The sequence below is a fragment of the Lacerta agilis genome, chromosome 3, assembly GCF_009819535.1.
Source record: "Lacerta agilis isolate rLacAgi1 chromosome 3, rLacAgi1.pri, whole genome shotgun sequence".
Classification (NCBI taxonomy): domain Eukaryota; kingdom Metazoa; phylum Chordata; class Lepidosauria; order Squamata; family Lacertidae; genus Lacerta; species Lacerta agilis.
Window position 1 is genome coordinate 88,283,068 of NC_046314.1, and position 26,511 is coordinate 88,309,578.

Below are 26,511 nucleotides of genomic sequence, written 5' to 3' on the forward strand. Positions count from 1 at the left end.
CCAGGCGGGCTGGAGGACTCCGTCTCCTCCCCCACAATGCACCGCGACAGGCAGCCTTTGAAAAAGCGGCGCGGCTCCTTCAAGATGGCGGAGTTGGATCAGCTGCCTGACGAGAGTGAGTAGCGACCCGCGGCGCCCCTAGCTCCGTCCCGCCGCTCGGCCCCTTCCTCCGCCGCAGCTCCTCAAAGGGCGGTCCCGGGGACAGGACCTTCCGCCTGCTCCCTTTCGCCCGGCCCTGAGCCGCCCTGGTCGCTCCTGCTGCCGGCGGCGCTCGCTGCTGCTGCTGCTTTTGCTGCTGCCGCTGCTGCTGTTGTTGTGGGAGCTGTGCGGGGCCGGAACCACAGTCTCCTCCTCCCTCAGTGCCCGGCCTAGTGCAGCTCTCCAGTGGCCTCCCCTCTGCCCGCACCCCGGCGCTGCCGTCTTCGGGAGGCGGTGGCGGGGAGAGGCCAGCAGAGCAGGGCCGGAAGCCGCTGTTATATAACCTCCACTTCTCCTGTCGGGGGTGAGCCGCACCCTGCACCCCCAGTCTTGGTGCAGGCCGGGGCAGTGCCCGGGGCTGAAAGGGAGGCTTGGAAGCTTCCCTAGGCCGGGCAGCGAAGTGTTGCGTGTAGGGCAGGTGGCTGCCACTGACATTGCACCTCTCCGGGAGAGGCAGTGGAAATAAAGGGTACAGCAACCACCACAGCGCAGTTGGGGAGGTCTCTGACCCGCCATGGGCATCCTGCTCCGGGGGTTTGACATGACACTAGCCTTCGATGCTTTGCGGGTGGTTGAGGTGCTCACCCTTTTTCACTACGGAACGTCCTGCTGCTTAGGAAGATAGTTTCTTAACTTAACCAGGATAAATAAGGCATTGTTTTTCACTCTCCTCTTGTCCATAGCAGCAGGATAGTGAAAGTGACATAGGCGAGGTCCATATTGTAGTTTCTCTTGTGTATGTCAACTAGTAATTTAGCAACCACTGAATTTGGAACCAAGGTAGTGGTGAGGCATTGTTTTGTGCAGTGCTTTTTTCTGGAGGGTACGCAGGGGTACGCATACCCCTAAACATTATGTGAATCTAAGTTTGGCCTCATTGAGGGGCAGTATTTCAATATGAGTAGGAAAATGAGAGTACCCCTAAAGATTTTTTTAGAAAAAAAGCACTGGTTTTGTGGCTGATCACTTGGCAGGGTTGAATATGCTTCCTAGAGCTGGCTTGCTATGTATGATGCACCATGGAAAATTGTGGCATGGTATATTGAGAAGTTCCATGTATGTGGGGGGGGGGGGCATTCAGGTTGTCCAGGGAAGCAAAAACAAGTATATAGCTTCATGAGGAAGCATTTTCGTTGAATCTGGCAGATGGAAGGCACAGTGTTTCTCAGCTCAAAAGTGTAAAGCAACTTCACAGGTAAACTGCTCCGAGAGTTCTACTATAGGGTGGTGTGCCAATGTAAGCAAATAAAAAAAGAGTGAGTAAGCACTCGATACAGAAGAATGGTGGCTCATATTATCAACATAAAAATAATGCATGTCCTCTGATGCATTTCTTATATGAAGGATTTGGAGCTGCCACAGAAATTCACCCTGAGACCGGTCAAGATTCACTTGACCTTTTGTTGTGTTTATGTAAAAAGGTAATCAGAGTATTAACAGGAGGTGTTACATACTGTGGATGTCACTGTAAACTTCTTTCTAAGGTATAGGAACACTTGGGTGACCTCCATATAGTGTTCTGTGTTGAATTGGTGGAAATTGATGTAGCTTTGCATGTATACATAAACTGAAAATTACTGTGTATATGAAAACAAGAAAATGAATACAAAACATGAAATCTTACTGCATATGAATTCATTTAGTAGTTATGCAGGTAGTGGCCAAAGATCTGTTCAAATGTGTGAGAAATAATGCAAGGTGATATACTGTACATACTATACACTCAAGTTCACAACTGTGTTGATGTTGCAAAAGCTGAAGCTTAAAGAAAAACAGTGAATTATATAAAACTGCATTTATGGACAAACTATCAATGACTTTGAAGTGTGTTGTGAATATAGGCTATAATAGTCAATGGTATTTGTCTAATGTGCTATACAGTAAATCATAAACTAAATCAGTATGTGGGAAAACTGTACAATATTAATAAAATTATTTTGAGTTATATTTGTACATTTGAAAGCAAGGAAGTTGGGTTATTTTGGTTACTGTTTACTATGATTGGTAAAACTTACTCAATGTATTAGGTGATATCAAATGTTAGTCATTCTCAGTAGGTCCATTGGTTCAACATGACAAGCTGTAAGGGTCATTTTGAAAGGTATTTTCTAGTCTGATATGATTTGGGGCTATCATTTAAACTTACCGGTACTCCTTTTCATAGGTCCAGTTACAGGTAAGTAGCCGTGTTGGTCTGCCATAGTCAAAACAAAACAAAAAAATCCTTCCAGTAGCACCTTAGAGACCAACTATGTTTGTGCTTGGTATGAACTTTCGTGTGCATGCACGAAATGTGTATCTGAAGAAGTGTGCATGCACACAAAAGCTCATACCAAGAACAAACTTAGTTGGTCTCTAAGGTCCTACTGGAAGGAATTTTTTTATTTTTATTTTCTTTTTCATAGGGTGAGACTAATGAGTGGGAATGCACAATGTTTATATACAAGCATTGTGTACTGGGAGATGCATGTATGAAAATGACCTGTATGATAATTCTTTAATAATGAGAACATGCAAGGCATTTGTTTGTATGTTTAATACTGAATCAGGTACCTATTATTTGCACTAACACTAACACTAATCTATTAACTTGCATGATCCCAAGTATAAACACGTGCATCAAGCAGAAGGCATCAACATCATGTGCATCAACCAGAAGGCATCAACATCATGTCAGAAATGACCACTTGCTAAGGAATTGCACAGTGCATCTATATACCAAATATCTTGAGAAACTTACCCAAATATCTTGAGAAACTTACCCAAGCCAGATGTTAGAGGAAGGCAATTACAGCTTGTTGTCTGCTCTGACATAGAAGAAATTTCCTCCCCACTCCAAGCATGATAATCAGAAAACTCAAGATATATCTTCATTAGCACATGCAACCACCTTCCAAACATCATGTCATTAACAAGGTATGAGCATATATTTAGATCATTGGCCTTCAGCTGGTAGGCCAGGACCCACTACCAGGTTGCAGCTTGATTTAAGTTAGGTCACAACAGCAGCACTACCACCATTCAAATATATGGGGGAAATTAAGATCTGGGTTTCCAAATGCATGTTTGGGTTAACGTTGGTCCTTGGTCTGAAAAAGTAGAAGACTACTGATTTAAGACTGGCTGATTTGTCAACCTATTGCACAAATCATTTGGCAGTATGGAATTGAACAACATAATGCTTTATATTTTTTTTAAAAAAATGCAGGTTTCTGCTCAGGAAACTGAAATTTATTTATAAGGACACATGGTTCCAGGCCAGATATTCCCCAAAGAGCATTCTGAAGGACACAGCCACCTGGAGGAAGTAATGTTGGTGCAGCCATGCTGATAAGTAGTTTGTGTGATGGCTGCATTCACATGAATAATAACTGCTAAGTTATGGGTAGGCAAACTAAGGCCCGGGGGCCGGATCCAGCCGAATCACCTTCTAAATCTGGCCCGCAGATGGTCCGGGAATCAGCGTGTTTTTACATGAGTAGAATGTGTCCTTTTACTGTATTTAAAATGCATCTCTGGGTTATTTGTGGGGCATAGGAATTCATTCATATTTTTTTTCCAAAATGTAGTCCGGGGCCCCCACAAGGTCTGAGGACAGTGGACCGGCCCACTGCTGAAAATTTTCCTGACCCCTGTGCTAAGTGGTACTCATAATCATTCAAGCCAAAAGTTCCTTCCTCTACAAAAGATGCATCTGTTAGGATGTTCTGCATCAACATCTGAACAAAGCTGTCAATTCCCTTTAGCCCAAGCCAAAAAAATGATGCAAAATAGGTTAAATTAAGCTACATAAACTAAACTTAATTAGTCCACTTGGGAGGAGTGGGGTTGATTTAGAATGCTTATTTTTTAAAACACAAAATGCAAACAGTGCTGAGATTGCCTTCTTATTCAATCATTTGTGGTGTAACAGCTTTCTATTAAATTTCCGCATCCCACTCTCCATCAGCTTCACAAAGTGATAGGCTTCTGTAGTTAGATAAACGTTTGTCAACCACTTTCATACCTTGACTCTAAAAACATTTATTTGGAAATAAGTCCCAATGGATCATAATCTGGTAGTGTGATTCAGTAGTGCTGGCAAATAATGACTGTTGTTCTAGTACAGTTCTTGCAGTATTGCATACCAATTGTTACTGCCTTCCTAACTGGTTTCATCTGGGTCTGAACTAGACTGGTGTGTGGACTATCTGCTCAGCCATGCTTCTAGCTCAGTGTTTCCCAACCTTGTGCCTACAGATGTTTTCAGACTACAATTCCCATCATCCCTGACCACTGGTCTTGCTAGCTAGGGATGATGAGAGTTGTAGTCCAAAAACATCTGGAGGCACAAGGTTGGGAAACACTGTTCTAGCTTACTGCTCTCTCTCTCTCTCTCTCTCTCTCTCTCTCTCTCTCTCTCTCTTCTGTTTGTGGTCTGTGAAAATACAGGTGTGTGATGTATTGCATTATAACATCTGAGTCTTGGGACCTGTGGCTAATCTTTGAGAGTAAAACCAATCTTTTATCGTTACTGTACAACATTGCATAGGGACAGTGGGAAAATCAATGTTGTCAGTAAGATTTTGCTTTGTGTCATCATCGCTTGCATCCACAGGGATCTTTACTCCGCTGTTACAGTAATGACTCTCAAGGGGTGTCCAAAGCACTGTCTAGTCCTATTGTGTTGGATGATTTTCACTTGGTAAGGCTTGAGGATGTGGACAAGTACATGGATCACTCAAGGAAGCCGCTTGAGCTCTTGCCCCTCTTGATTAATAAAAACTAGCAGAGAGGGTACTGTGATGGGCGTGGTCCCTGCCTGCTTGAAAGAAACCATTGGTAAGACCACTACTTAAGAAGCTCTCCCTGGATTCAGAAAAATCTAAGTAATTGCTGGCCAGTTGCCAGTCTCCCCTTCTTGGGCAAGGTTCTTTAGGAAATAGTCACAGACCAGATGCTCTTGGAGGAAACTGATTTTCTTGGTCCATTTCAATTGGGGTTTAGGCCTGGTTTTGGCACAGAAACTTCTTTGGTTGCCCTGTATGGTGACCTTTCTTGGGAGAGAAACAGGGGAAATATGTCCCTGTTAATTCTCCTCGACCTCTCAATGGCTTTTGATACCATAAATGATAGTATCCATCTGGAGCAACTGTCAGAGTTGGGGGTGCGTAGCACTGCTTTGCATTGGTTCTGGTCATACTTGGATGGCTATTTCCAGAGGGTGATGCTTAGGGAGTGTTCTTCTGCCCTGTGGAACCTTCAATGTGGGGTTCCTCAGGATTCAATTTTATCCCCTATGCTATTTAACATCTACTTGAAGCCGATGAGTGGGAGCATCTGGAGTTTTGGAGTGCATTGTCAGCAATAAGCGGATTGCACACAGCTCTACTTCTCCTTTACATCTGCAGGTATGGCAGTAGATGCAATTGGACTATTGTATTGCCTCAGTAACGGACTGGATGAGAGCCAACAAACTGAAACTCAATCCAGATAAGACTGAAGCACTGTTAGTGGGTGGTTCCCTAGACTGGATGGATAGAGATTGCCTGCTCCTAATGGGGTCACACTCCCTCTGAAAGAGTAGGTACGTAGCTTGGGGGTAATCCCGGATTCTTTGCTGCTACTTGAGCCTCAAGTGGCCTTGATGGCACAGGGTGCCTTCTATTAGCTTTGTCTTGTCGCCCAGCTGTGCCCCTAATCTGGACAAAGATAGCCTAACTTCTGTCTTCTATTCTCTGGTAATCTCTAAATTAGATTACTGCAATGCATTCTACATGGGGCTGCCTCTGAAAATGGTTTGGAAACTTCAGCTGATGTAGAATTTGGTGGCCAAGTTGCTCACCAGGGCAAGACGGTTTGAACATACTACACCAATCTTGGCCCAACTGCACTGGCTGCCAATTGGCTCCCGGGCCCAATTCAAAGGGCTGGTTTTGACTTGTAAAGCCTTAAATGGCTCAGGACTGCAATACTTCAAGGGTTGCCTCTCCTCATTTGAACCGACCCAGACCCTGTGATCATCATCTGAGCCCTTCTCCATGTGCCCTCTCCACGAAAGGACCAGAAGGTAGCAACACAAGAACAAGCCTTTTCTGCGGTGGTTTTGCATTTGTGGAATTCTCTCCCCAGAGAGGCTTGCCTGGTGCCTTCATTACATAACTTTAGGTGCCAGGTGAAAACATTACTCTAAAACCAGGCCATTGTGTGATTAAACATTTAATGGCCTTTTAAATGTGTCTATGATAAGGGAGGTTATTGGGGTTTTTTATGTATTATGTGTTTGCGATTTGCATTTTTGTGTTGTGAACTGTTCTGTGATCCTTGGATGTAATAACTACTACTAATAATAATAACATTTGCCGTTTTTTGCTTCTGGTGCCTACCTTCTCTACTCAGATTTGGCCCTTGTGGTCTCTTCCAACTCTATGATTCTATGATTCATGGGACACCTAAGACTTTAATTCTGTCCCACTGGAGCACACTGTCTTGAACTGCTGCATTATAGTAGAGTCTGATAGGTTTGGGGTATATTAATTTATCACAACTGTTTGCAAATTTTCTGTGGACCAGCATCCCATAGACCTGGTCCTATTCTTTAGCTTTGCACAGGCAACCATAGCACTGGACTGTTGGAGAGTTTATATGAACCCTTTTATTTTGTAAATTACAGCAGCTTTGGCAACAAAGCATTCTTTCCCCTAAAAGCTGATGTGCATCTAGAAAAGTAGCAGTTTCTTTTACTATCCTGTAAATGTACTGGGATCGCTCACTTCTTGTCCATGAAGGCAAGCAAATCAGTGATGTTATCCATCAAAATAGGTTCTTAACCGGTAGAAATATTGCCATGTTCTGTTTTTGTGTCTACCGGTATTTGGAGAACTGCAGTGGTGATGTAAAGCTTTTAAAGCATTTTCTTCTGGCAACTCACATGTCTACTGTAGTTAAGGAGGCAGTGAGGAATGTCTCCATTCTTATCACTGCTTTGCAGGACATTTTCATACATGCATCTCCTAATACAGAATGTTTATATACTGCCAAGGCCTTCTGTTAGAAAGGAATAACCTTGACTGATTCTGTCATAACTATTGTTCATAACTACAGTTCAGAATGATTGTAACACTTCGTGTTTTCATCTTACATTTGGTGATATCCTCAGGCATGGCCAAACTTGGCCCTCCAGCTGTTTTGGGACTACAATTCCCATCATCCCTGACCACTGGTCCTGTTAGCTAGGGATGATGGGAGTTGTAGTCCCAAAACAGCTGGAGGGCCAAGTTTCACCATGCCTGAGCTAAGTCATACTCATAGTAGACTTATCAAAAGCAATGGACTTAAATCCATTCAGTGACCAACTCGTAAGTAAGACTAACATTGGTTATCACCCAGTAAGTTTAGAATATGTTTTATTCACCACAGTAAATAGGTTTGCCATATGTCAGGAAAATTCCTGACATGTCTTGGTTTTCGGGTGTAAAAATGGCGTCAGGGGGAATATTGCCTAATTGGCAAAATGTCAGAGAAACCTTGAATGTATGACAACGCAATGGAAAAAGCAGCAGAAACAGCTCCCAAAACTTACAATCACTATTTTGGGGGGAGGTTTCCCCAAAAAAGCTCAATAATTTTGGTGGTGTCCTAAAATAGTAGCTGCAAATCTTGCTTTTCTTTGCAAAACATCTGAACAGCTAATGCTCCTTACTTTCTAATCTGCTACAAATATTATACTTGTAACAATTCTATTAAGCTTATTCCCTGCTGTGTGTTTGTTTTCCTGGCCTACCACCTTGTCACAGATATAATTAAAACACTTTAAAAGAATGTATATTATTTTATAGTTTTCTTACATCCTGAAGTTATAACAGGAATTGAGGTGATTATCAAAGAATAAATAACATTAATTTGCCAGTTCTCATCCTGTTAGTTGTCCTTCCTATTCTGTACATATTCTGTACATAAGACATAGTCATAAAATAAGCCATAGCATGATTTCTATGCATTTGCGAAATATAAGCCGTTCCCCGAAAATAAGCCATACCCCGAAAATAAGCCATAGTGATGCGGCACCTCCCATTAAAACAGCCTGGAGAGGTTCCTATGATATGAACTAAGACATGATCTTCATACTCACTTCTCATAGAGCGAGATGAGCGCCGCAGCCTTAGAGTCATCTGCGACTGGACCTAACGGTCAGGGGTACCTTTACCATGAAAAAATGTTCACACTGCATAAATAAACTCATTATTTCAAACTAAAGAAAACAAGGTTTGAACCGTTTCAGGTCCCTAATGCAAATTGTTTATTAGGCCAGTTTTACTGCTAGCTGCTGGTGCTGATGCTTACATATTGAAATTGTAGTAGTGAAATAATGGAACAGAGGGTTACCAGTTTAACACATCTACCAACTTAGCTGCATGAACAGTATATTACTGCTATGTTGCATTCTACTGAAAGCTTTTCCTTTTTTTTTGCTTACTTTGACTTTATAGTTGAGGAGATTGTATTCATGCAGAATAGAATATCAGGAAGTTAGTAATTAGGGGATTAGCAAAGGGACCAGGGCAACGGAGCACAGTCTGTGTTCCTTTACCATCACACAATAAATTGACATTATATGTGTGAAATAACCCTAGCGCTAATGTGCTTTTGGGCTGTATCTAGTTGGTGTTCCTCCACCAAAAGAAAATTCTTTGATCCAGTGGGAACTTAAATTAGTGGATGAGGAATTGGAGTGATTTTCAGAGATTTTCCCTTCAACCTAGGCCCATTGGCATTTACAAAGATGTCTGCAAATGTGACATGAAGACTGGCAACATTAACCCCACCATGTGGGAATCCCTTGCAGACAACCACAGTACCTGGAGACAGTCAGGTTGTGTGTCCACAGCAGTGACCAGAAGAAGAATGACAGCTGCAAGAAGCACAGAGAGAAGAAATGTCATGGTGCATCTGCAGCAGCAGCACATCATCTGCCCCAGCTGCAACAAAACATGTCTCTCCCGCATCAGTCTCTACAGCCACAGCAGGCACTGCAACCTTCCAACAGTTTGACTTCACCCCCAAAGGCACACACTCTCCATTGTCTCCCAAGACAGACAAATGCCAACCCCCTTCAGCGCCATACCTGCTCAAATCTGCTATGGATCCTTCAGTACAGTGTGAGAGATGGTGTGGAATATGCAGGGCGAATTACCAAAGATCACCTCAGTTCTTATTCTGTTGATGGCAGGTTCTGCTGGATCAAAGAGCCTTCCTCTGTGGAGGGATACCAATTGGACACAACTGGTATTTATACTTTATACTTTGAATTTGACTTAGCTGTCATAGCTACACTTCTCTGGTGAATACTTTGTGAGCGTGCTGAGGATGTTTTCACAGAGAATCCTGACCTTCCCAGAAGTACATATTCCCTGAATTAATACTTCCTGGGTTGGAAGCCATAATAGCTGATCAGACTGAAGCTTGTTTACATTTGTAAGGCATTTCCATATTAAAAAAAGAAAAATAAATTAGCTATAAATGCTGAAAGAACTGTGAATCCACTGTCAGGAAATATTGTTCACTTACTGGATTTTTTTACTTATTTCAGGTTCATCAGCAAAAGCTCTGGTTAGTTTGAAAGGTAGGACATACCATTTATTTTTAATTTCTTGTACTTGTGGGAGTAAAAGTTCAGTCATGGTGTAAATGAATATCTAAAGAACACTTCATTCTTAGGTGGGAAGTCGGATCAGATTAAAAACATTCACAGACAATGGCATTGGGTCCAAAAGGATTGAGGGGAAATTGCAAAGAAAATCCTTTGTGCAGCGCAGTCAGATTTATACATCATAATAAGGGATAGTCAACTAAGTTACAATCAACAAAGAGTCATTGAAATCAATAGATGTACGTCCATTGATTTCAATGGGTTCACTTTGCCTAACATTGAATATCACCCAATATGTGTACATAATATATTGATTTATATATTGATTTATTCTGCTGTATGTGTGCAATGAAATGTGTTTTTATCAAAACCACATGTTTCCTGCTCTTCTGTTAAAAGAAACATCCAAAGTAGCTAAGAAGAATCAAATATACATTATAGCATCCAACAAGATGAAGCAATAATAAAATAAGCCAGAATAACTAAAGAAACTACTGAGAAGTCACACATCAGCTAAAACTAACACAGGAAGCCCTCTGGTTTTAATTTTATTTTTAAGTTTCAACCTTGTCAGAAGGCATGGAGTTGTATCTGCATTTCTTGTACTTTATGGTTCTGTGCAGTTTTGCTACACAGAAGTAGAGATGTCAACCAGAAAAAACAAATGGTCCTAATTGTGGATCAATACTTTTATTTAACATCTCTTGATAGGGTGACTTTCAAACTATAGTTTTTCTATATCTCTTGTATGAATCTGTTCTTCAGTGTCAGGTCGGGAAAGAAGTGTCAGGTATCTGAAGAAGTGTGCATGCACACGAAAGCTCATACCAAGAACAAACTCAGTTGGTCTCTAAGGTGCTACTGGAAAGAATTTTCTATTTTGTTTCGAGGTCGGGAAAGAGTTATTGTTCTGTATAATACCTGTAAAAGATAAATAAAAAGTTTTAAAAAAACCAAACAAATGATCCTGAAATGGAAAAATTGGGAATTGGGAATAATATCTATTCTAAAACATTTGTATATTGAATCTAAGAGATTTGCAGCAGTGTAAATAGACTATAATTTTATTTGTTAATTTATTTTAAAAGCATTTTACTTACAAAAATTAAATTTTCCCCAAAATTTCTAATTCTCTACCCCATACTCCCAAAAAGGGGGGAGAGGAAACATATTTCCCCATGGAAGCTTTAAGTCTGAAAAGATGCAATACATCTGTAGGAAAATTGCCTCGAGCTAAGTCGTCCTTAGGTGAAATCATAAGTTGATATATTTTGATATACTGAAAGATCATGTTGAAAACTAATTAAGATAGAGTTTATCTTAGCTGGATGTTGGTCACTGTGGGGTGAAACTTAGAGACTGGTCTTTAAAATGTAGTAAAACTAAATACTATTTGAATGCTATTCTATTTTTATATTTCATTACTTTCCTATGGATTTTGGCATAGAATGCTCTGGCAGAAATGGGTTCATAGAAAGATAAAACTATTTTGAAAATGAAACATGCCAATTTGAAATTAATGGCTTTCAGCATGTAAATAATACAAATTGGCATGCTGCATTTTCAGAATAGTTTCATTTTCAAAATAGAAAGATAACATAATTTAAAAAAATTAAACAGAGGTTTTTTACAATGTGGTTATAACTTTAAGGTTAAGAATTGTAAACTTTTAAATTTTGATTTGTAAAGGATTTTTACAGAACATTATATTAATTTTACATAGGAATAATAATATTTATGATTTATAACTTAATACAGAGGGAAGTTTATCAAATACATGGAATGAAAAATTCAGTTCCTTGCAGAAAACACCCATTTGGAAAGGCAAGAATGCAGGAGCTACTGTAGAAATGGTAAGGAGTAACATTGACCTATATTAGTGGTCTTCTAATTTTCTTTTCTCTGGCCGTTAAATTATTTAAGAATAAACATTTTTCCTAGTTTCGTAAGCACACAGTAGCAGTATAAAATATGACATTACATGAATACTGTACAGTTCAACGAAAGGAAGCCAGCTGTTTAGGTAAATTTGCTTTCAGCTAAGTAAAATAAGCGAGGTGAGGGAAACTTGAGGCCACAAAAGGCTGTAACTGTGCTACATAGATCAAAGAAGATTATATTAAAGGAAGCATCTTCTGCATTTTTATCATGGGTTTGCTGTATTGCAGGAAAGCGTGTTGTGAAACTTTTCAGTTGATTGAGTCAGATTTTTCTTTCTGCTCCAGCCCTTCAGAAGTTCAAAACGAAGTCGGTCCTTTTGTGAGGAGGAGGAAAGGCAAATGAATACAAGATCACCCAAAAGAAATCAAAGAGTTGCAATGGTTCCCCAGGTATGTTAATTTGTAAAGTTTGTTGCATTCATTGATAGGTAAACTAAACCTTCTCAGTTTCCACTTTATTGCAAAAATCCAAACACATTCAAAAAGGAGAAATATAGTAGTCATTTTGGATACTTCAACTACCACAATATCTGTTAGAACTCAAACTCTGCCAAGAATGTAAGGTCCAACAAATTCCTCCATTGCCTCACTTACAAGTGGAAGAAGCAACAAGGAGGTCATCTGTCTTGGACCTGGTCCTCACCAACAGGAAGGAACTGATCGAAAAAGTGAAAGTACCTGGAAGCTTGGGAGGAACTGATTATGTCCTCTTGGGTTTCATTATACACAGGCATGCCAATTTGAACTTTAAGAAGCCTGATTTCAAAAAACTTAAGGTACTACTTGCTGAGATTCCATGGTCAGAAATACTCAAAGAGAAGGGAGTCCAAGTTGGATGGGAATCTCTTAAAGGTGAAAAATTGAAGGGACAAAGGCATATAATTCCAACAAGAAAGAAAAGTGGGCTGCACTTAAAGAAACCAGTGTGGCTGCATAAGGAGCTTACAGATGAACTGAGATTTATGAAGGGCATGTAAAAAATGGAAGAAATGAGAAATCACGAAGAAAATAGTATTCACAAATAGCCAACAATTGCAAGGAGAAGGTCAGGTGGGCCAAAGCTCAGAATGAACTCAGGTTTGCAAAGTGGATTGGTTGTATTTCTATGCTGCTTTTCATTCAGATGAATTCCACAGTGGCTTACAAACAATAAATAACAATATCATAGTAGAGCTTAACAGAACTTCATAAGTATGGCATAAAGCATATGAAATAATTAACAAATAATCAGTAAAACAATTACAATCTGTAAATCACTATTAACAAAGTAGCAGCTAAAAACTAAGGCAAACAGTTCAGCTAGGACTTGAACCAATAGATTCAAGTTACAAGAAAAATGATTCCAACTAAACATCAGGCAGAACTTTATGACAGTAAGAGCGGTTTTAGAGTGGAACAGACTCCCAAGAAGGATCGTGGACTTTCCTTTCTTGGAGGTTTTTTAAGCGCACAGCACTGCCCTTAAGACTTGTCCCAAGTTTCTTGGAGGCTTTTAAGCAGAGGTTGGGTGGCCATCTGTCATGTATGATCTACTTGAGATCCCTGCATTACAGGGGGTTGGACTAGATCACCCTCAGGGTCACTTCCCACTCTATAATTCTGTGGTTCTGTTCTTTTAGTATTTCTATTAGTAATCTCTGGTTGTTGTTTTTATTATAATCTAGAAGTTTACTGCAACAATGCCTACACCAGACAAAAAGGCATCACAGAAGATCGGTTTGCGGCTACGTAACTTACTCAAACTTCCTAAAGCACACAAATGGTGTATTTACGAGTGGTTCTACTCAAATATAGATAAGTATGTATGACTTTTCATTTGTTAGTTTAAGATTACAATCCTGTGCAGACATGGAAGCAAGTACCATTTACCTCAAAGGTGCTTTTTCTGTGTAGGCATGTATAAGATAGCATTGTAAAGCAATATACTGGCACTGTAGTCTAAACCACGGAGCCTTGGGCTTGCCAATCAGAAGGTCGGCGGTTCGAATCCCTGCGACGGGGTGAGCGCCCGTTGCTCATTCCCAGCTCCTGCCAACCTAACAGTTCGAAAGCATGTCAAAGTACAAGTAGATAAATAGGTACTACTCCGGCGGGAAGGTAAACGGCGTTTCTGTGCGCTGCTCTGGTTCGCCAGAAGCGGCTTGGTCATGCTGGCCACATGACCCAGAAGCTGTCTGCGAACAAATGCCAGCTCCCTCAGCCAGTAAAGCGAGATGAACGCCGCAACCCCAGAGTCGTCCACTACTGGACCTAATGGTCAGGGGTACCTTTACCTTTACCTTTTTATTTTCATATGGCTGCTTCATAGCTGTGCAATGAAACTTGTTTGTTTTTTTAAAGCAAAATGGGGCAAAAATGGTTTTGTCGGATTTTAATACAGTTACAATAATTAAATATTGCTCATCAGTTTCTCTGCAAAATGTTTTGCAATAGCAAGTTTTTTAAAGAGAGATAAGAAAATAGTTGCTATTTTCTTGCTAAAATATACCTTGGCCTAGTTCTTATCATCATTTTTGCCTACCATATATTGGTGACAACCTGAATAGTAGTTACTGGAGTCATAAGAGTAATAATGACTTTAATGGTTCTGTAAACTATTATGCAAGGCAGGGTTTTAAAAAATAGGAAAGTGTATTTTTTGGGGTAAAAATGCCTTGTTCATTTCTAAATTGACTGCATTAGCTTCAAAATATTTTTCAGTTATAACATTTTAGTTTTCAGTTGTAACATTTTTCCTGTAAAATGAAGAAATTAATATTAAGCCCAAGTTGACAAATGACTATAATTTAAACGTTTAAGAAGCAAAATTCTCTAGTCTTAGGTATATGGAGGTAAAATTGTGTTTGCATGTCATAATACATTTTCTGAATGTACTTGAAAATATAATGACAGAATACCAATTGTTTTTAATAGGCCACTCTTTGAAGGTGATAATGATTTCTGTGTTTGCCTGAAAGAATCTTTTCCCAATCTGAAAACCAGAAAATTAACAAGAGTTGAATGGGGAAAGATCAGACGGTTAATGGGGAAGCCACGAAGGTAAAATATTAACTTGAAAGACTGAAGGCCCATTAGCCTGTAGAGTTTTTGTGGGGAGTTGGTGGTGGTGGTTTTTGTTGAAGGGTTTCCTGAATGATTCATTTTTTAAAGTTGGTGCTTAATGGGTAATTTTAAGAACGTAAGATATGTTGCATAATCGTAATTGAGTATGTAGCCAAGTTTCAGCCTGATGATGAATGCAAAGCACTTGAGGAGTACACCTTAGCACATATAAGGACATAAGAAGAGCCTACTGGATCAGGCCACTGGCCTCCTCTAGTCCTACACCCTATTCTCAAAGTGGCTAACCAAATGCTCCACCCCTCCCCATACTGGACTGGGAGAGCACAACCATGTTAAGTATCTTGGCAGCTTTCAGTGCCATGGACCATGACATCCTTATGCATAGGGCTGAAAAATGGGAGCACAGTGTTTCCATTCATACCTAGAAGCTTGATTCCAGAAGATACCACTGGAAAACTACTTATTGGCTTCTTGACATTTATGTTACGGGGTTGTGTAGGGTTCTGTATTGCTCTCCATTTTTAAACATCTACCTGAAACCACTGAGTAAGGTAATTCTTATTTTCGGAATAGGTTCTGTCTCTTACGTTCATCTGATTCAGGTATCAAGATGAGTAATGGACTGAATGAAGACCAGTAAAGCTTTATAAGAAAGCATTACATTTTGATGTTAAATCTGTATCCAAGTCAAAAACAGTATACTAATATACATAAATAACAGACAACCAGTATAGATGCTAAAGGATTAAACCATTTTCCCTAGCTTCTTTAGGATGTGTTTTATTATTTTTATTATTATTATTATTATTATTATTATTATTATTATTATTATTATTATTATTATTATTATTCTGTTGAGCCTGGAGTTGATAAATTGTTTAAGGATGGCCCCACAAATCAACTACCGGTAGCTCCTGCTGACTTGAGGAAGAAAGCTGCAACCAAGGAACAGGGTCTGTTTGCCATATACGGCATTCAGAAAGAATTTCAGCCATGGGCAAGGCAAGGCAAAAAAAAAAAAAAAAAATGCATTACCATGGGATAACTGTTTCTTGTAACTGTAGCACGCTTCTTTCTTCTTGCAGTTGTTCTAAGACAACTATCATAGTACTTTACAGCTCTAATGGTTAGAAACCTTCTCTAGGAATTTGAATCTAGATACCTTGGGCTGCAGTTTTATGTACACATATTCTGGGAGTAATCCCCATTGAATGCAGTGGACTTACATAAACATGCATAAGATTGCACTGTTGATAGCCAAATTGTATGCATTCAACCTCATAACCACTGTCTTCTGTCTGTACAGATGTCAGTTAGCTATTACTTCTTTCTCTTCAGTGCACACTTGGTTTTGACAGGCTTCAGTTTTGCAAAGAAAGGATAAACATGTTGCATCTAACTACATTTATTACTGACAACCATCGTTTCTGTGTGTTAGTGTTTAGACACAGGGATGAACTATTATTTTCAATACTCCTGCAGGGGACCTTTCCAGTCTGTGTACCACTTGCTTTCTGTTGTGCTGATTTCCCCCCTCAATATAAAGTGTATAAAAGCAGTTGGTTTTATCCAACCAAGTCCTGTTAGTGCAAAACTCCCATTGCACAAGCGGATGTCCTTGTGTGACTGTTGGTTGCAACCCAATCTATCATACTTTTCAAGGATAAAGCTATAAGATGTTTGAATAAATGAACACAGAGTAAAGAAATTGCAATTGTTTTGCAGATGCTCTTCTGCATTCTTTGAAGAGGAAAGGTCCGCATTAAAACAGAAACGGCAAAAAATTAGACTGTTGCAACAGCGGAAGGTGGCAGATATATCCCAATTTAAAGATCTTCCAGAAGAAATTCCGTTGCCACTAGTTATAGGAACAAAGGTTACAGGTACCTTTTCCCATCTCTAAATTACACTACTGTTGAATTCTGAAGATGTACCGGTAGTTTATTAAAAGGAGTAAAGCTTTTACATCTTCACTGCTAGTACTACACCATCTGTAAACAGGATTACCTTCCCTAGGTTTGGCATTTCAAATGACCCAAGTAGTCATAAGATACAATTCACACTCTTGCAAAACTTCTCTAGTCTTTGACAGGACCATGTACTTTAAATCAAGGGCTAGCTTCCATCATTCCTTTTAACCCCCCCCCCCTGTCACTTCCATGACTGTTGTCTGCCACTATTTTCTTTAACACAGCATGATGATATTACATCATTGGGAGTTTTCTGCTTGCTGGTTCCAGCAGTCTTTCTACCAGCCATCTAGAATGGGCTGTCCCAGCCTTGTCCAGAATTATAGAACAACAAGAATGCAGCTTTGTTTTAAATGCCCACCATTTGAGGTTCTAGTTTCATTTGCTTCCTGCCATGTTTATAATAAGGGCTTTGTATTCTCTGATTCCTCAGAAGCACATAATTCCACTTCCTCATAATCTAATCTTCCATTTTGAAAAATGCAGGCTTCTAGCCTTCGTGGCTATGTGAAATCTTAGAAGCCAGAAAGGATTCTCTGGGATAGGGACAGGGGTCATAGTCCTGCACCTGCCTTTTCCTCTCCCATTTAGAAAATCAGACTAAATTGTGCAAAATAAGAAAATATATGAGTTTAAAACTTAATTTGCAATACTATACTAGCTATAGAATTCTGCTTTCCTGGTACAGAATTTGTTGATGCAGAACTCTGATTCTGTCATTAAATAGTAGATTCTATCATTAAATGATTCTTTCATTAAATAGTAGCCCTACTGTACCCATGGCTTTGGGGACAGATGTCTTGTTCTTGGGAGGAGGTAGTGTTATGATCAAACTTATCCATCCTTAAAGAAATCAGCCCTGAGTGCTCACTGGAAGGGCAGATCGTGAAGTTGAGGCTCCAGTACTTTGGCCACCTCATGAAAAGAGAAGACTCCCTGGAAAAGACCCTGATGTTGGGAAAGATGGAGGGCACAAGGAGAAGGGGACGACAAAGGATGAGATGGTTGGACAGTGTTCTCGAAGCGACTGGCATGAGTTTGGCCAAACTGCGGGAGGCAGTGAAGGATAGGGGTGCCTGGCGTGCTCTGGTCCATGGGGTCACGAAGGACTGAACAACTGAACAACAACAGTGTTATGAGATGCTGTATGCCTGAGCCACCCTTCTAATTGCTGGATCCAGCATAGGTTCAATTGTTAGAATAGCCAGCCTGGTAATGTCCTGTTAAGTATGGGTCATTAAGGAAACAAAGCAAATGGCTCTGTGCCACTTGGGTGGGCCTTTCTCGCTCAACTATCTGTTAATTAGAAGGACAAAATACCAGAGTTGAGAGTTGAGTGATGTGAGCTAGAAACTGGATGCAACTGCTGCAGGCTGGAAAGGCAGAGGGAGCCATGCCTGATTTCTATGGCATGCAACAATATTATGCTCTGATTAAGACTGGGGGTTGTTTTTTATTTTAGCACGGTTACGTGGTGCTCATGATGGACTCTTCACTGGACAGATAGATGCTGTTGACACTCTTAATGCTACTTACAGAGTAACCTTTGAGAGGTCAGGGCTTGGAACGCATACAATCCCAGATTATGAAGTTCTCGTAAGTAATATCTACTTTTTTAAAAAAAAAAGTCTGCAAACATATGAATTATTTTCTCCCAGATGAATGTCATAATTTTATTTTACAAGACAATTCAAGAATAAAAGGCATATAGTATTTTTGTCAACTTTATTAATATATCTAAAATACATGTTCTTTTTCAATATATTACTAAAACTTTAGTTCATTCTCTTAATCATAGTGAATGCTGCTTAACTTTTCTTCCTCTTTCTAACTTAAGAGTAATGAACCTCATGAAACCATGCCAATTGCTGCCTTTGGACAAAAACAGAGACCTTCTAGATTCTTTATGACTCCTCCTCGGTTACATTACACACCTTCCCTCCAGTCACCAATTACAGTAAGTATCGTGAAGTGAAATTTTTAATTCATTCAGTAAATTGCTGCATTTTAAACCATCTGAAGCAAATTAAAGTATCATTTCAATAAATTCTATAGTTAACTAATACATATATAAGAATTAATGAAATAAAGTGCTTAAGGCAACTTTCTTTGTTGTATAGGACAGTGATCCTTTACTAGGACAGTCTTCTTGGAAGAACAAATTTTCAGGCTCAGATAGTGAGACATTAGGTGGTTTTCCAGTAGAATTCCTTATCCAAGTGGTGAGTGTAAAATCCTTTTCTTTCAGTTTTATCTGTACTGATTTTGAGCATCTCCAAAAGTTAAAATCGATTTACATGACTGTCAAACATCTATAATGATGTTCCATAAATCTTTGAAAGCCAGATTACATCATCTGTACATTTAATTTGTATCTTGGTCATCTGATTTATATCTACCGTACAACAATAGTTTGCTAAGTTTCTACTTCTATAATGTATTTTACAATCCATTGATCTTACATTTATTCTGATATGCTTTCTTTGTTTTCTGCAGACCAGATTATCAAAGATTCTTATGATCAAGAAGGAACACATCAAGCAATTAAGGGAGATGAACACAGAAGCAGAAAAATTGGTAAATCTATATATACTTTTTCAGCTGTTTTGTAAAGGTTACATAGGGCTTAATGAGTTTTAAAGGTGTATGCTCCTTGTTTAAATAAGTTCAAACAAAGGAAGATCTCTAACAGAATTTGGATTGAAGGCCCCATTCCCCATCCTCCTGAACCTCCAAACCTCAGTTTGAAGGTTTTAATTCTCAGATCTATGTAAGAGTGGGAGAGTACTTGAAAATAATTTGTAATAATAATAATAATAATAATAATAATAATAATAATAATAATAATAATAATAATAATTTATTTATACCCCGCCCATCTGGCTGGGTCTCCCCGGCCACTCTGGGCAGCCTCCAACAAATATTAAAATACAATACAAAGTCACAAATTAAAAACTTCCCTAAACAGGGCTGCCTTCAGGTATTTTCTAAATGACAGGTATATCTCTCTGACCCCTGATGGGAGGGCGTTCCACAAGGCGGGCACCACTACTGAGAAGGCCCTCTGCCTGGTTCCCTGTAGCTTTGCTTCTCGCAGTGAGGGAACCGCCAGAAGGCCCTCGGCGCTGGATCTCAGTGTCCGGGCTGAACGGTGGGGGTGGAGACGCTCCTTCAGGTATACAGGACCGAGGCCATTTAGGGCTTTAAAAGTCAACACCAACACTTTGAATTGTGCTCGGAAACGTCCTGGGAGCCAATGCAGATCTCTCAGGACCGGTGTTATGTGGTCCCGGCGGCCACTCCCAGTCACCAGTCTAGCTGCCGCATTCTGGATTAATTGCAGTTTCCGGGTCACCTTCAAAGGTAGCCCCACGTAGAGTGCATTGCAGTAGTCCAAGCGGGAGATAACCAGAGCAGTAGCAGCTTTTCTAAGTATTTACATAAAGAAAGAACTATATATTTCTAAGATGTTCTTTTGTGGCTATCTTTTATTATTGTTTATTCAGTTCCTATACCATCCTTCAGCTGAGGATCGCAGGGTGGATTATGATAAAAACATACATAACATAATAACAAACAAAACCAATACTCCTTCCCCACCCCAGTGTAAAAGGCCATAATTGGCCAAGGGCCTTAGCAAAGAGGGAATGTTTTCATCTGGTGCCTAAAAAGATGTCATGAAGGTGCCAAGCGAGCCTCCCTGGGAAGAGCATTCAATGAACACGGAGCGACCTTATATTTGCTGTCACGGTTCAAATAAAAAATTGTAGCAAGTCCTGGTAGGAATCTTTCTCCATTTAAAACACCTTACAACACAACCCTATGCATGCATACTCAAAAGTAAATCCCACTGAGAACTGACAGGTAAATTGTGTGTAGCACTAAATCTGAACTCAGCCCAGGCTTATATTGGGCACCCATCAGTTAAATAGGCATGCAGTTGCTGCCCTGGACTTCTATAGGGGGAAGCGTGTAATAAACATTTAAAAAATAAGCAAAATGTAATACAGTTCAGAAAATATCTGCATCAGAAATTCAGATTTATTTGCAGGAATTGATTTTGAAAGGACCCTCTGTTTGTTTGTTGATTAAATTTTCATAGGAAAACCAAATTGTTTTGAAACCCTGCTTTAATTGCACAAGAAAGTTAATGTACAATAAACAAGTTTTTGCTTTGTGCACTTAATTCTTTCTCTTTTCTTTGCACAGAAATCCTACTCAATGCCTATTGGCATTGAATTTCAGAGAAGATACGCAACTATTGTCTTAGATCTTGAACAGCTGAACAAGGATCTAAACAAGGTTTTACATAAAGTTCAACAGTATTGTTATGAGGTAAAATGTTGCTATTCTATCTTCCCCAAATAGTGTTATAGCCATTGGGAGAACCCATAGCAACCTCAGAAACTGATGTAGTTCAGTTGTAGAGCATAAGTTTTACATGAAGGGTGTCCCTGGTTCAATTCCTGGCATTTCTGGGGAAGACTGTGAATATCTTCTGTTTTGAATCCTGGAAAGCTGCCGCAGCATGACTACCGGAGAAAAGGGTGTCTCTGAACAGATACAGAATTCAATTCACTATGTCCTCAACTCTGCCAACATCTGCAACTAGGAGTAAACACAGGGAGGCATAAACCACAGAACCTATCTCTCATTACTGAAAATTAGTGTTACATTGCACAGGGCTAAATAATTTAGGAAGCTAAATAAATATGAACCAAACATAAACCCTGCTCTCGAGGCCAAGTGAAGAGAGTGCATGTGGGCATGAGCAGAGTGCCCTTCTCACTACACAAATACCTACCTAGTATAATGCAATCAATATCTAGGTAACTAGTCTTGTTATTGCATTTACTGTATATCTCCTCTTTTCTCCAAGTTCCTCAAGGCGGCATATACATTTCCCTCCTCCATTTTATTCTCACATCAACCCTGTGAAGTAGGTTAGACAGAGATAGTGACTGGCCCAAGATAACCCAGTGGGTTTCATGTCTGAGTAGGGATTTGAACCCTGGTCTCCCAGGTCTACATCCCACACTCTGACCACTATGCCATGCTGCCATGACTTGCAGGCATGGGGAACTATTCTCTTTCATATTAGTAATTAAGGCATTGTTTCATACAGCACCACTCTCCAATGGGTAGACAGTGTTAGAAACTGAGATATGAAAGCTAGGAGCTAAATGGGACCTTAAACCTAGGTTATGGGCACAACAACGGAATGTCTAGGCATACAAAGATGAAAATGAATGAACTGCGGCTAAAATCTTATGTTCAGTTTTCACATGGTCTAGTCATCCCCCTGCCCACCCCCTAATATTCTTAAGAGGGTCTCTTCAGCAGTGTCAGTTTTAATCCAACATATTAGGCACAGTACTGCGCCCAGAGCTCAGAAACTGCTTGCGCTAATGAAATTCCCTGTCGTAAAATGCGCCTTGAACAATTGGAATTTCGGGCACTGTGGGTAGATACTACAAGCCTTGTGCTCTCCACCATCTGTAATATTTCTTGAGAAAAGAATGGGGGAGAATTAATATGGTAATAATTAAATCACTTCTGCCTGGATATCTGTTGGTATATGATTCTAAAGATTTCATTACTTTCTTTAGCAAAATTAGGCCACTGCAAAGGAAGAGAGCAGTATTGGCACACTCAGCAAAGCCTTACATTTGCAGAGGTCTTTAGTAGAAACCTTAAGAGAGTAAAAAAAAAAAACCACCCAAAACTCACAAACAGGATTGAGCATGTTCTGTAACCACAGAATACTGTCAATTGGGGGAATAGAACACAGAATCCTAGAAGAGAAGGGCATGGTCATATGAAACTAAGGGCTTGAGCATTTCTTGCTGCAACATTTACTTTTTGCAGTTCCCATTTCTCTCTCTCTCTCTCTCTCTCTCTCACACACACACACACACACACACACAGAGAGAGAGAGAGAGAGAGAGAGAGAGAGAGAGAGAGAGAGACTTCACCATGACTGATATTCCTTCAACTGTTTACAAACATCTTCACATATTTGCTACATAACTGAATGAAATACTTAACTGATATACACATGCAAGAGAATGAGGTAGCAAGTCTCTGATATGGCAGAATTGACAGTAGCAACTGAGATTGCAGGTGAGGGATGCTATTTAATTGCTTCCCCACAAATAAAAAGCTACCACAGCAAGGAGAGAGCTCCTATTCCAGCCTGCTCCATGTGAGTTTTCTGCTTGAAGGGATTTTTAAAGTGTAGGGGTCATTAAAAATTGCATGCCATATCTGCAGTCTATTCTATTCGTTTCCTACACTACCATCTTCTGCTACTGTCCCTAATGGTGTGGTGGTGTTTTTAAAATGTTCAAATGCAAAACTTGTTCAGTCATATCCTGTTATATTAGATAGCATAACCTCTCCATTTTAAACAGAATAAAAGTCATCGATAATGTTAGAATATAGAACCTGGATGAACTCTTGGCAGACGAAATCTAATTCGATCTATGTTCATTTTATCTCCCAGCTTGCCCCTGATCAGGGTCTACAGCCAGCAGACCATCCCACAGATCTGAGACGGAGATGTGAAGAAGAAGCTCAGGAAATTGTCAGACAGTCAAATACATCAACAACAGGACAGCCGTGTGTTCAGAATGAAAACCTGACAGATTTGATTGCTAGGCTTACAGCAATATTATTGCAGATTAAGGTAAATGGTACTGAATGAAAATGCATACTGTAATATGCTCACTCCCCCTGTTGAGGTGAGAGATGCTGCCAAGGCTCAGCCTGATCCCTGATGCTGAAACAGTAATGCTGGTCTCAGAAAAGTGTGGAAGTCTGCTACCCCTAATAACTAACTTCCCCCATACATACCACCCCAGCAATATTGAGAGAGGAACTTGGCTTGTCATTACATTTCCTTCTCAGAACCTAGTCTATAGTGCTCCCTTACTGTTTATGCACCCTCTGGGGACCTCATCAATGTCCAGCAACCTCCTTTAGTCTCCCATCCCACTCCCACTTTCAAGCAGGCTGCACAAAGTGGCAGAGCAATTTCCACAGTTTTTGGATTTTGTAAACAGCTGTAACATGTTTTATCTCCTGAACCTATATGTTTTTTAAAAAATTTCTTCCAGTGTCTAGCAGAAGGAGGGGATCTAAACTCCTTTGAGTTTAAGTCTTTAACAGATTCATTAAACGACATCAAGAATTCCATAGATTCCACCAACATCAGGTAATATCTTGTAGTATTTTATTTATTGGTGTGCTTATTTGTATTTATATCCATCTGCCATAAAAAGGGGCGCAGAGCCCAGGGTAGCTTATAATAAGTGAGCTGGTAACAATATTAAAATCCATACAAGCTTTCTGTAACACAACATTATAACAATAATTAGAAAAATTAAAACAGCAGCAAGAGTTAAAAAACATTTATATCCCCAAAGCCAGGACAGATTTAAAAAAGTCCTGAACACACCCAATGCTGGGGACAGTGAAATCTCACTGAGGCAGGGGCAGTAGAATATGTTTGAGATATATATGTGTGTGTGTGTGTGTGTGTGTGTGTGTGTGTGTGTGTGTGTGTGTGTGAGAGAGAGAGAGAGAGAGAGAGTACACACACACTGAAAGTCTTTAATACATTCAGTATGTTGAACATTTCAAAGATGCTGACAAATAAAAACTTTTTCTTTCTTTAGTTGCTTTCAAAATAATGTTGAGATCCACGTTGCACACATCCAGAGTGGCCTCAGCCAGATGGGAAATCTACATGCCTTTGCTGCAAATAACACCAACAGAGACTGAGAGAAACCTTCCCCTTAGTCCAAGTGTACAGAATGTAGTTATGAAAAAGCCTTCTTATATAAGCTTCACCAAATATCCTAACTGCTAGAAGAAATAGGAAAAGAGAAGGATATTTTGAGATCCATTGTACTGCTTCTGAAGAAACCAGCATAAAATTACCAGCATTGCTATAGACTTCATCACTTGCTATGCACATACAGTATCTTGTTTAACAGCTAACCTTTAGTTATAAAAATACATAGGTATGTTGTTTTTGAACTGAAAGTTATACAGACATGTTTTCTTATAATGTGAAGCAAGAATACTTTTATTTTAAACTTATTTGCAACTATTCTGTCAACTATTGAGAGCTGTTTTGAAGAAGGAAGTGACACTGAGGTTGCATAGCAATCTCTTCTTGAAAGCCTAGTATTAGTGTCTCACTGCCTTTTGATTTTAGTTTCTGAAGTGCTGTGATTGGTAAAAAGCAGTGTGTATTCCTGTTCTCGCGACGTGGCAGCAGGATATGCAAAGGAATGGGAGTGGGTAGGTAGCTATTGTACACTTGTGGATACTGGGAATCCCTGTAAATCAGTTAATATTGTTCGAATGTCTTTATTTATCATAACTTATAAAAGTAATCTAATGAAGGAGTAGAAAAGGACTGCTGAATTCCCAGAAATTGATATGACTTGCTTTCCCCCCTCCATAATGGGCAAAGTGTTCTAGTTAAGATATTTCACACAAATAACTGGTATTTTTCCATTGATTTGTTTGCACAAACTTAAACTAGATACCTGCTTATCAAGCAATTAACAGAGTTCACGATGCAGTTAGATAGCCAGTCCCCTGAACTGCCTAAAAAAAATAAAAAGCAAAGATCTGAGTACACAGAAGTATCAATCTTGTAAAAAGGGTGTATTGAGTTGTTTATTTAGAATAGACTTGTAAAGCTTCAGTGTAATAAATTGTTTCCAGATTTGAATTTTTAGATAGCTGTAGCAATGTTTTGATTCTTTCATGCCTCATAAAATGAGGTCTTTTGTATGTTAATGTAAAAAGAAAATGTAAACAATTATTTTCAATTTAAAATTTTGTATAGTTTTAAAAATGCTTCTGTATTCTGTGTATTTGTGCTGCTTCAAAACTTAACTGCAGAGTCTATATTTAGCAAAACCTGTTCTTTTAAGAAATGCATAAATCTTTTATTCTCATTGAGAGTTATGTAAGTTGTAATGTTTTACCAAAATTGCGAAACATGAGCATTAGGCCTGAAATAGTTTTAAAACGTTTTGTTAATATATTTTCAGAAATGCATTTTTGCCTGGTGATTTGAAAGGTGTGTGCACAGGTGGTGGAGAATGTTTAGATGGACTTCGAACTTCATCCAATTTGTGGGGAGTCAAAGGCTCCCCTGGTATATTTTTTACTGCAATTTATATATTTATTTCATAGAATGTATATGCTGCTAGATTGTAAAACAGCAGCAACCACATAGTAGACCTAGTACAGGGGTACCTTGGGTTACTAATGCTTCAGGTTAAGAACTTTGCTTCAGGATAAGAACAGAAATCATGCTCTGGCGGCACAGCGGCAGCGGGAGGTCCCATTAGCTAAAGTGGTGCTTCAGGTTAAGAACAGTTTCAGGTTAAGAGCGGACCTCCGGAACGAATTACCGGTAAGTACGTAACCAGAGGTACCACTGTACAATATCCCCAATTTTAGTCAGTTACCACATAACATTTTCATTATGGAAACAAAACCATTGGCGGCATAAAATAACCATAAAATTGAATTTTGTTATTGGGGTGTGTGTTTCCCTGAGCCAATGTTAGTGAATAGAACAGTAGTAAAATGCCTCTTCATTTTCTCATAGACAATGGGGTCAGGAAAAGATCAATGTGTATGTGGTTTCTTTCCAAGGTTCAGCTCCTCTCACAAAGAGGAA

The 26,511-nt window shown here is 39.6% G+C and overlaps 1 protein-coding gene across 3 annotated transcripts; it reads left to right on the plus strand.

Annotated features, from left to right (window-relative positions):
* LIN9 (lin-9 DREAM MuvB core complex component) lies at window positions 1–25,782 on the plus strand. Of its 3 annotated transcripts, none has more exons than XM_033144658.1 (15): window positions 1–115; window positions 9,767–9,799; window positions 11,585–11,679; window positions 12,052–12,156; window positions 13,431–13,564; window positions 14,680–14,805; window positions 16,555–16,712; window positions 18,262–18,395; window positions 18,637–18,756; window positions 18,920–19,021; window positions 19,296–19,376; window positions 21,009–21,134; window positions 23,305–23,487; window positions 23,918–24,015; window positions 24,479–25,782. In XM_033144658.1, the coding sequence occupies exons 1-15, from the start codon at window positions 37–39 to the stop codon at window positions 24,582–24,584; spliced, it is 1,680 nt and encodes a 559-aa protein (XP_033000549.1). In that variant the 5' UTR covers window positions 1–36; the 3' UTR covers window positions 24,585–25,782. The 3 variants fall into 3 exon arrangements, with proteins under 3 accessions (XP_033000549.1, XP_033000547.1, XP_033000548.1); XM_033144657.1 differs by lacking the exon at window positions 1–115 and adding an exon at window positions 1,349–1,393; XM_033144656.1 differs by lacking the exon at window positions 18,920–19,021 and having other exon boundaries at window positions 2–115.
* Window positions 25,783–26,511: the final 729 nt, after the last annotated feature.

Bases quoted from the DNA above. Each gene is read 5' to 3' on its own strand.
- LIN9 (XM_033144658.1), top strand. From the start codon at position 37: ATGCACCGCGACAGGCAGCCTTTGAAAAAGCGGCGCGGCTCCTTCAAG. The intron at 18,757-18,919 runs GTAAGTATCGTG...TTTGTTGTATAG, and splicing joins CCCTCCAGTCACCAATTACA to GACAGTGATCCTTTACTAGG. The intron at 21,135-23,304 runs GTAAAATGTTGC...TTTATCTCCCAG, and splicing joins TTCAACAGTATTGTTATGAG to CTTGCCCCTGATCAGGGTCT.